Source organism: Trachemys scripta, chromosome 6, assembly GCF_013100865.1.
Source record: "Trachemys scripta elegans isolate TJP31775 chromosome 6, CAS_Tse_1.0, whole genome shotgun sequence".
NCBI classification, from domain to species: domain Eukaryota; kingdom Metazoa; phylum Chordata; order Testudines; family Emydidae; genus Trachemys; species Trachemys scripta.
In genome coordinates, this window is record NC_048303.1 from 59065675 (window position 1) to 59076477 (window position 10803).

Sequence of the window (10803 nt, forward strand, 5' to 3'; positions counted from 1 at the left end):
TCACTTGCCAAAGGGAACTCTCTAGTAAAGTGTACAGTATTCCTTATGGCACAAGGGTGATGCTGCTTTCATGTTTTAAATATAAATTTAAAATGCCTGCACCTTATGCAATTATTCTAAGTTTCTTATTGCTGTAGCCTTTGTTCTTCCACATGTGTAACTTCTTGTTACATATCTGAAATCCACTTGTAAGCCCTTCAAGGCAAGGGATCCCGTGGCTTCATTTGTGATGGCAGGCATCTATTAATTCTTGTATTACAGTAGCATCTGCAGGCCTCAGTTGAATTTCGAGCCAGTAGTAGTAGGCTGCATGCGAAGGTGTACAATCTCTGCCTCCAAGAGCTAATGGTTTAAATTGGCAAAGGGTGGGATGGGAACAGGCACAGAAAGATTAAGTGACTTGTCCAAGTCACAGGAGGTCCATGGCAAAACTGGCAATAGAGCTTGGTCTCATGGCTCCCTCCGTGATTTTTAATTCTGTAAAATAATACTTAGTTTGGACTATTCTGTAGCAATATCTACATTCAAAATGAAGGGGTTTTGGCCTGATCCCATACAGCCTGTACAGGCAAAAACTTTGACTTCTGTAGGGGTTTTGCCTGCAGTAGCCATAGAAGATTGGGCCTTAATGTTGCATTCTGATATGGGAGCTGGGTTGTACTTAATCTGTCTTCCTTGTTCTTGTGGGTGGGGACGATCACAGGGGATGAAATATTGAAAGTGAATGAGCAGAGCCAGAGAGTTGGAGGTGGGGGGAGGGAGAAATGTTTAACAAAGGCATTGATGTTTTAAATGCACAGCAATACAATCCATCAATAATAAATGGTGTGGTATAGTGCAAATGTGCCAAATTGAGTTATTGCAGCATATGGATTAGTTTATAGAAACAAGTAAGCAATACAGATGGTGTGTTGAGGTTCACTCTTTCAGAGACTAAAAAGTTTCAAAGGACACCAGGTAGAAGAGTGTGCGTGGTTTTGTGTATATGAAATGTGCTGTTTCTATAACTCCTAAAGAGGAGAGGTGAAGGGGAGATCTGATGCTCTCAGTGATGAGATAGCAGATATGTAACATATTAGTCACATTGTGTAATGCACTCCTGGAAGGTGTTGTGATATTTTGGTAATGAGAGAGGTATAAGAATCTATATACAATAGAAAACCAGATATTAGGGGGAGAGAGGAAATGACTAGGAATTCCATGGAGGTGGCAAACAGACATAGTAAAGGAAGGAGGTGGGTGTTTAAATGTTGGTACTTGCAGTCTTGATAATGTTCTCTTTTTAAGAGGAAAAACAGGAATTAATATAAGCCTGTGAATACTACCTGTTAGTAAAAAAAGTCTTTCTTAACACTTGTTTGGGCTAATAGTTTGCATGTCTCTTATGCACAATGGAGGAGATGATACAATACAAGCTGCAAAACCTCATGTATAAAGTAACATTTTTGCATTTGGTAATGCAAGCTGAGGAGCTAACTGCACTAAAGTTAAGATATTTTAAAAAAGCCAAGGTTCCAGCAGCAATGCTAGCTCACTCATGTTGCACATACTATTTGTTTTACAATCTGCTATGAACATTTCCCCCCTCACACCCACACAAATTGGCTAAATTCTGCTCCCCCCATGTGCATAACTCCCTTTTCAAATTAATGTGACTTTAATTTATGAATCTGAGAAGAGAATTTAGTATGTTTAACGTGGCTGAGTCTGGGTTCTTAAGGAAGGGGAGCTCTTCAGTTATCTTTTGGGTTGAAAATGTAACTACAAAATGAGTTACTGCATTGAATTTCCCTGGTAGTTGTCATATGAGTGAAACAGTCTCTTTGCTTCCCTGTGGTGTTGCAGTTACTAGTACTTAAGAACATTTGAAGGCTGAATGCAAGAGAGTTAAAGTAAAGCCTAATAAGGAGCTACAGTACTGGTAATCTTATTAAAATCTCTCCCTCTTGAAGGGGGAAGATTAAAATGTTAGCTCCTTGTTCCAGTTGTGGAAAATTCAAGTGTGCACAGCTGTGGAACTCTGCAATGAAATAGCAGCACCAAACCACTCCAACTAAACTCTGATTCTAGTACTGTATTTGCATTATGGAGCTCATCTGGACTAGGATTAAAAGTATTTTTAAAACGTGTTGGCTGAAATGTTTTAGCTAACATGGATAAAAAGGTATATACTTTTATAAATAAGCCCATGGAGAAGCAGTAGCTGCTCTGTATTTGAGAACCCATAGAATCTTCCTGTATTTACTAGCAGCTTGGGAAAGTTCCACCTTCAAAAACTCAGCTCTTTGTGGGGTTTTTATGCAGAAGAATTTGTTTTTAAAATATTTTTTTTTTGTGTTCAGCAAACTGAAAGTGGAGAGGATTTTGCTCATTCCAGAAACACATTTGTCTTTCATATGAGATCAAGCAGTGGAAAGTTTCGGCCCAAAACATTGAGTAGAAATTTACAATTTTTGTACATAGCCTTTATGTAACTGAGGCTGGTTTAGAGTGTGAATAGGAAGTGTTATTTTTGGGGTGGTTCATCCTAATAATTGCAGTAACTTTTGAGAGCGCCACACATGCCCAGAGCACTTGGTTGGCAGACTGACTTTGCTTTATGAAAGTAAAAAGAACAGGAGTACTTGTGGCACCTTAGAGACTAACAAATTTATTAGAGCATAAGCTTTCGTGGACTACAGCGTATGCATCCGAAGAAATGGGCTGTAGTCCACAAAAGCTTTCGTGGACTACAGCGTATGCATCCGAAGAAGTGGGCTGTAGTCCACGAAAGCTTATGCTCCTAATAAATTAGTTAGTCTCTAAGGTGCCACAAGTACTCCTGTTCTTTTTACGGATACAGACTAACATGGCTGCTACTCTGAAACCTGCCTTTATGAAAGTGTTTCCTTCATACAGATGCAAATGCATTAAGGTACTTCCGGCAGTTGGAATTCCTTTTTGGCTTTTTATTTTTCCTGGTTTTTGAACGCTGTTATAGATCAACAGCTGTGTGTGGGAGTTACTTGTGTTGAATCAAGTGTTATATGTGCACACAGTAACAAATGGCAAACTTAGATGCAAAAATTTTGAAATGATAAATATCCAACTGTTTTTTAAATACAGTTTGATGCAGCAGAGGTGCGGAAGGGAGGGATTTAGGGTGAAATTCACCTCTTCCCACCCCACCCCACCCAAAAAAAATGGCCAGGAATGGAGTAGTCTACAGGTGAGGGTTACAGAGAGAATGAAGAGAGAGGAAGTTGGGTAAGGAGTATTAAATCCACCACAACCTACAGACCTCCCTTTTCACTATTGGACTTTGTGGACTGGACTGGATGTTGCAGCCTCTCCTTGCCACCACAAGTGGGTATTCTAGCCAGTGCTTAATTTGTAAAGAGAGGTCTGGGGCGCAAGCCATTTTTTTCATTCATAACTGATGCAGGAAGCTCAGGGGTGCTGGGGCTATGAACTGCCAAGCCTAGAGATGCCGGAGCTTAGCCGTGGCAAGCGCTGGCACAAATTAAACACTGCTTCTAGTCCACTGTATCCCTAAGTGTGAAGCTTGGCACATTCCAGTGGTCTTCTCTTTGCTAGCCAATTTGGGGACATTGTGGAGACCTCACAGAGTACATACCCTGCCCTTTCATAGCTTTTCAGCTTGTGCTCCTTGGGCAAAACCATTGCAGGGATGCAGTGGGGTGGAGGCCTTTCTCTCCCTATGCATGAGATTTACCCCGATGAAGAAAGCAGAGTCCTAGTGAGAGCAGTTGGTGACTGTTTCTTATTTCTGTTGTAGCTTGCCAGAAGCAGAGTAAAAATGTTTGTTTCCTTCTGTCATATCCAGATTTCCTCATGGTCTTCAAGCAGTGAAAGTGTCCCTCTGCACAAGCAGGACCAACTGATTGAAATTTTGGTTTGAGAAACTAGAGACAAATTACTCAGCGCTTAGAGAAGCATTAAGTCAGTCATGGAGCCTATTGATTGGGAATTAGTGTGGGTGGTTATATGGAAAAGCAGGTTCTGTGTGGTGTCATTAAAGCCATCTGATCTGTTAACCTCAGACTCAGGTGCTGAGCAGTCTTGCACAGAATTTTCCTTCAGCTGGGAGATAAATCATTCTTTTCTTGCAGAGTAGGGTAACCAGATCACAGGGATGAAATATCGGGACGCGGAGGGGGCGGCGGAGCAAAAAAAAAAAAAAAAAACAGTTTCGCAGGGGGCATTAGCAGGCCCCAGCCGCGCCGGGCGCACGTGCTGCCCACCCCAGGGCAAAAGCTGGCCCTGATGCAGAAGGGGCTAGGGATAAAGAGGGCATGGGGACATGGGGGGGACAAGAAGCACAGTCCGGGGCTGGCTGCGGCGCGGGCGTGCAAGGGGCCAGGGCTGGCACAGCTGAGCCACAGCAGCGGCCGGTCGCCTGAGGGGCTCCAGGCTGGCCAACGGGCAGGAGCCAGGGCTTTTCCCAGCCCTGCAGAGCCTCCCGCCCCCCAGCCCACCGTGGACACATGCGGCGCGTCCCGCCACCGGCAGGGAGCCCCACGCCTCTTCCGCTCGGCTGCGCTCCAGCGGCTCCTTCCCAGCGGGGCCGCGGCAACTTTCCCTTCCCCTCCCACGCTCCTAGTAGTTGCCGGACCCTCCTCCTAACCTCCTCCCTCCATGGAGAGATCCAATGGGGGAAGGAGGGGGCGGAGTTGGGGTGTGGGGGGGCGTGAGCGCTGGAGCGGAGGGCAAAATTGCTTTTTTGTCCAGTGTCCCGACCGAACATCGGTCGGGACGCGGGACAAAGAAGGAAATATCGGGACTGTCCCAATAAAATCGGGACGTCTGGTCACCCTATTGCAGAGTGTCACTAATGGGCCTAAAGAACACTACCATTGCTGTGCCATTTGTGTCCAGCGCCATTAATTAATCTGTTTTGCAGTCCTGTGTTAAAGCAGCTTTGTGGAAGCTTCATTTATTGAGGCACAGGGATCAGAGGCACTGCAAATTACTCATGAGACAATGTGCAGGATATCTTCCTTCTGGGCTGCTGGACTGAACTAAACATAAAACTTTGGAAGTAAAGTGGAATGGTGGGCTCACTACACTAGACAAAAGCAATGACTGTCTAAGGGGGGTAAGTAATTGGTATATTGTCTGGATTTTGTTCAAAATCCTTCTATCTCAGCTGTGGCTCAGGCATATGAATTTCACAGATTGCTTGACTACAGCTGGTCCCAAGCTTGCTGTATAACTTGATTAAAGCAAAGAAAAATGGTTGGAAAATTCCAATCAGACCGTACCAGTGGGAACATGTGGAACTAAAATAGTGAGTGCTCTGTCTGTATGTGTGAGAATGTAATGCTAACTAACTGGGGCAGATGAAACATTAAAACTAAGTATTGTGTGTTTGAAGAAACAACAAGGAGTCTGGTGGCACCTTAAAGACTAACAGATTTATTTGGGCATAAGCTTTCGTGGGTAAAAACCTCACTTCTTTGGATGTGTTTGAAGAGGGTTTGGACTGAGGAGAGGAGGTGATAGTAAGAGAAATCATCACTTTCATTTACTAATAGCAAGAAGGGCGCACAGTTAATGTTTAATCTTCCTCCTCCTAGAAGGGAGAGATGGTGTTCCGATTCCCTGTAATCCAGCTGTTTATGAGCCTTAACTCTTGTATTTCAAAGCTGAGAGGTAAGAAACAAAAGCTGCTGTGCCCTAGTGTGGTGGCTAACTGAAACTAAAACATTCAAGGGCTGCTAGAAACTGAAGACATTCATAAGGCTGGAAATGTTCACGAACACATTTTGGAGTACTTTAAATCTCTTGGCAATGTACTTAAAATTGCTTTGCAGTTTGTCATTTTTCTCTTGTTTTATGATGTGTATATAGTTTGTCAAGTGTGAACATACAGATACAGAAATAAGCAGTATTTTAATATTTTTTAAAAACCCTAGCTTGTTCAAGTCAGTATTTCCTCTCCTCTTCACTGTTGGAAGGAAGCTGCAGACATGCCATTTGCTTAAATAAAAATAAGATACCTCTACAGAGCTCTAGGGACCCTAACAAATAATGTAACAATATAACCTGCTTGCTTCCCCTGTGAAGACTGGAGGATCTGATTTCTATTGCGTGTGGACTTTAAATAACAAACATTTAAGATTTAAGAGGCCATTCGTTAGCATCATAAAAAGGTACAAACTTCCAGTGCAAGCCACCTCTTAAAGCAGGGATCGGCAACCTTTGGCCCGCATCCCACCAGGGTAAGCCCCTGGCGGCTGGGCCGGTTTGTTTACCTGCCGTGTCCGCAGGTTCGGCCATTTGCAGTTCGCTGTCCCAGGCCAATGGGGGCTGCGGGAAGTGGTGCGGGCTGAGGGATGTGCTGGCCGCCGCTTCCTGCAGCCCCCATTGGCCTGGAGCGGTGAACTGCGGTCAGTGGGAGCCGTGATCAACCGAACCTGTGGATGCGGCAGGTAAACAAACCGGCCAGCCTGCTAGGGGGCTTACCCTGGCAGGCCACGGGCCAAAGGTTGCCGATCCCTCTCTTAAAGCAAAGTTTGCTCTGCACTTTTATTATCTTGTTCAGAGTAGTGCATTTTCTTATAAACCACCTGTTTTATTCCCCTTCTGCCTGTAATACATATGTTCTGTAGCTGCTAGTGGACTGGAGGTGTCAAATCTCTGTTTATAAAGGCTAAGTCCAAACACTGAATAACAAAATGCAGATTGTCAAATAATTACAGAAGAGAGCAGGCGCAGCTAGTCACTGATTGCATATTGAATTGATGGCTGAAATAATAGTGTGCTTTTTCTACAGCATTTTCAGGTTGTTCAAGGATTAGCTATATATTAGAGGGGGTACAATGAATATTTTCTCCATGTTCATGTAGTCAGTGGCACCCCTTGCACTCTGGCTGCTGATTGCATTAGAGCACACTGCTCTCTCCATGGAGAGAAACTGGTTGTGCCACAGAAGATAGTGGCATGGGAATTATTTGGCACATACAGCTCCATGAGATTGCATTCCAAAGTGTTAAGGGAGCATTAGGAGAGGGAGTTGTGGCTCTGTTATATATACAGCCTGTTCCCTTTTTGGCCTCTTTTTCCAGTTGCTGTCTCCCACTATTGTGGGTTTCCCGCTAATGTAAGAACTCCATTTAAGTCGCCCTCTGCTAGACTATGTATTAGAGTTTTGGGAATAGGTGCACGGTTAGAGATAATTTTCTGTAGGAATGAACGATGGGCTTGGTGGGCAGCTGTTCAGCCCTTGATCATTCTCAATCTACAGTGGTGATAATGATTTTGAGATTAATTTCCCCTCTAATTTCCCTTGTTTTCTTCCAGATAACTATTATCTTTAAATCATACCAAGACTGCACAGAGCAGAAGGTGTACCAGGCAGTGACTGATGACCTACCGGCGGCTTTTGTAGATGGCACAACAAGTGGAGGTGACAGTGACACCAAGAGCTTGCGCATAGTGGAGAGAGTCAGTGGCAGATACGTGGAGATGCACGCCAGGTACATCGGGGCCACTGTGTTTGTGCGCCAAGTTGGACATTACCTAACGCTGGCCATTCGCATGCCAGAAGAGCTGGCCATGGCTTATGAAGAAAGCCAGGACCTCCAGCTGTGTGTGAATGGCTGCCCCTCGAGTGAACGCATTGATGATAGTGGTCACTTACCTTTGCCCGTTATGGGGCAGCTTCTTCCACATGCTGCCTCTACTCAGCCCCGGTCTGTGTACACACTGGAGAGTGCCACTACCAAATGCCATGAGAAGATGCTGGTGAAGGACATCTATTTTTACTCTTGTGTGTTTGATCTGCTCACCACTGGTGATGCTAACTTCACGGCAGCAGCTCATAGTGCCTTGCAGGACGTAGAGGCACTGCACCCCAGGAAAGAGCGCTGGCACATCTTCCCCAACAGTGGAAATGGTGATATGGGCAAAAATAGCAAATTGTCCGTTAGTCTTGGACTTGTGTGCTTAATCCTTGTTGCGTTTTTGTAGGGTTTTTTGTCTATAACAAAGTTTTAAAATATATATTGTCATAATATATTGAGTAAAGCTAAGAGTATATATGTATATACCATGTATATGAAGGGATGTTTGTCTTGGGACACCCGCCAGATTGTACATATTGTGTTTGTTTTACATGTATGTCGGATGTAGTATTCTTTGATTGTATCAATTTGTTTTGCAGTTGGTGAAATGTTTTATAATGTCCCTGCATTGGGACCTCATAGAAAGCACTTTATTTTTTATATATGAAATATTTATGTGTGTAGCTGGGTAATATGTATAATACACATGTACATACACCACCCCCAGTGCTCCCTCTAAGTATTACATAGTTTAAAAAACTTTTATATGTAAATACTTTTTCTGTGTTCCTCTTCTTTCGATCCTTAATTTCCTCCCAAGACCACCAGGCATTCTACTGTGAATACAGCACTAACTTGCTATTCTCTCTAAGTGAATCATTCAGACTGAGTCTGCTTATGATTTATACAGCAACATGCTGTATGTAGAACAGTCTTGGGTGTTTCTCTAGCTCACTTGACATGTTTTAATTGCATAGCATGACATTGAATATTGCCTTTCCCTCAAGACTGCTAGTTTTATTCTGTGAATGAGTTGAAATTGAGGGATCATTTGGTTGCCTAGGCTCAAGGAGAGCACCTGAGATTTTTTTTAATTGCCTAGGTTGTATCACTAGGATATCAAGGGGCATGCTGGGAGATTTTCCCTACGCGTGCACCCTACATAAACACACTTTTCCTTAACAGTCCCTGTCACGGCTGTCCATCTTCTTTTGGGGCTGACTGATAGCTGGAGGGGTGCTAAGTGACCTAAGAAATTCCCTTCCATAAGCAGTGCTTCTACCAAATGTGTTAGAATATAGGGAGAGGGTTATTTCAACAGAGTCCTCATGCATGGTAGGGATAAAGTTCAACCACTGGGTCACTGAATCAATCTAGTGCCTTAAATTTTTACAAGAAAGAGGTAATATCTTACATAGTAAAGATTTTCAACAGTAAAAATACCCACATGTGCCACACACACAGCCCCCGCCCCCCACTGTCATGATTGCTAATTGGTCTAAGTGTGTGTTTGTATTCTGTTTTTCTCTTGGAAACAGTTTAGTGTAGATTAGTGAGTCTCTAACATTCCAAGGGTATGTCTACACTGCATTTTAAAGCCTGTGGCAATGAGTCTCAGAGCCCAGGTCTACGGGCTTGGGGGCTCACTCTGTGGCTCTTAAAACTGTAGTGTTCTGAAACCCACTCACCTCCAGGCTTCAGAGCCTGAGCTCCAGACCTAAGCCTGAATGTTTGTGGCTATTTTTAGTTCCGTAAGTGAGCCCCGGTCTATAGACCTAGGCACTGAAACTTGCTGCTGCAGGTTGGTGGGGGGTGATTGGGGTTTTCGGAGGGTGCTGTGTATACAAGAATCCAAGACTGGAATAGTCTTGCTTTCATTACTCTAAAGTTCAGTAAGTAAATTTTACTCAATGCTTGTTGGGTAGTGTGAGAGGTGATACGTGAAAGTTAAATCTCTCCTCTTTTTGCATGGAATGATGAAGGGCTAGACAGATTAGGGATGGTCTCCTTTTAGCAATTGCTGGGACTCTCTGTTGGCAGAGAGACTTAACTTGACACTGGAATGGGTGGAAGATTTACATGCCACTTACATTGGGCTGGGAATGCTGTTTTGAAAACCAATTAAGGTAGCTTGGTTTGGCTAGCTAGTGTGGAAGGCAGAACGATGTACTAGACAAGAACACATTCTAATGTGTTCAGATAGTTTGCCCCATCCCTTCTGCCTGGCCACACTGTTTAAACTGAGTTAGCTGGAAATGGTTTTCCAAATGCTCTAGGTAATGTGGTTTCTGGCCTACTGTCAAATGGGGTAGAGGAAGGGAGCTTTCCTGTTTTGCTGCTCTAACGTGGGGAGGAACCCTTGTATTTTGGGTGGCTGAATTTCCCCATTAGTGCACTGAGTTTAAAAGTATTGTGAAAGAATTGTAGTGGCTGAGCCTAGAGTTGCTGCCCCAGTACAAGTACATAGTAAATGATGCAGATCTACTAGCTAGTGTCCTGTCCCCCAGTCCCACAAATATGTGTGTGTGTGTGTGTATGTATATATATGCCACACACACACACACGTGTATATATACTAGTAGCGAATTGTGAGCCCCATAGACAAGTAAAATTTCAGAAATGTTGTGCTTCCTTCAAAGCGTTTTCTTGTTCCTGCTGTGGGATTTCTTGAGGAAATGTTATTTGCACATGTTGGTTCTTGAAGTCCACACTAGCCAAAAGAGTTTTATTTAATGCCAAACATCTGGATATTTTGAAGCTTAGTGAATGGTCTCTGGGGAGAGCTTACGCTTAGAGGGAACACTGGTTTTCACAGACACTCCAAATGGCTGTCTTTTTTAGAAGGCTTCAAATTTTATTTTTATGCTTGGAAACCCCACAATGTGTCAGTCTTTGCAAAACCTTCTTGATGTGGTTCATGGATATACCAGTAAGTATATGTTTGTGTAAAAGAGTGACTGTGCAGTGTGTAAATACTTTAAATTATTATGATAGAAGAATAAAGTTACATACCATGCTGTGGAATGTTTGTAATGTGGTATTAGTGACCCCTGGTGGCTTGACAGAAAAACTTGTGCACATGCAGTTATAGTCACTGGTAACCCTTAACCAAAGCCCTGTGTTTATTTTCTGCTAGTCATTTGCTGTACAAGACTGTGCTGTACACAACCTCCATGCTCACTTACACAGTTAATTTATAAGAGGCAAATAAATTAGCAAGTGTAGTGAAATTTAT

The 10803-nt window shown here is 43.4% G+C and overlaps 1 protein-coding gene across 3 annotated transcripts in view; it reads left to right on the forward strand.

Moving 5' to 3' along the window:
- The window catches only part of RGMB (repulsive guidance molecule BMP co-receptor b), a 28231-nt gene extending 17639 nt beyond the window's left edge, over nucleotides 1–10592 (forward strand). For all 3 annotated transcript variants that reach the window (XM_034774098.1, XM_034774099.1, XM_034774100.1), the window contains one exon: nucleotides 7306–10592. In XM_034774098.1, the coding sequence (XP_034629989.1) occupies nucleotides 7306–7974 (669 nt within the window). In that variant the 3' untranslated portion in view covers nucleotides 7975–10592. The remainder of the gene's footprint in view (nucleotides 1–7305) is intronic.
- Nucleotides 10593–10803: the final 211 nt, after the last annotated feature.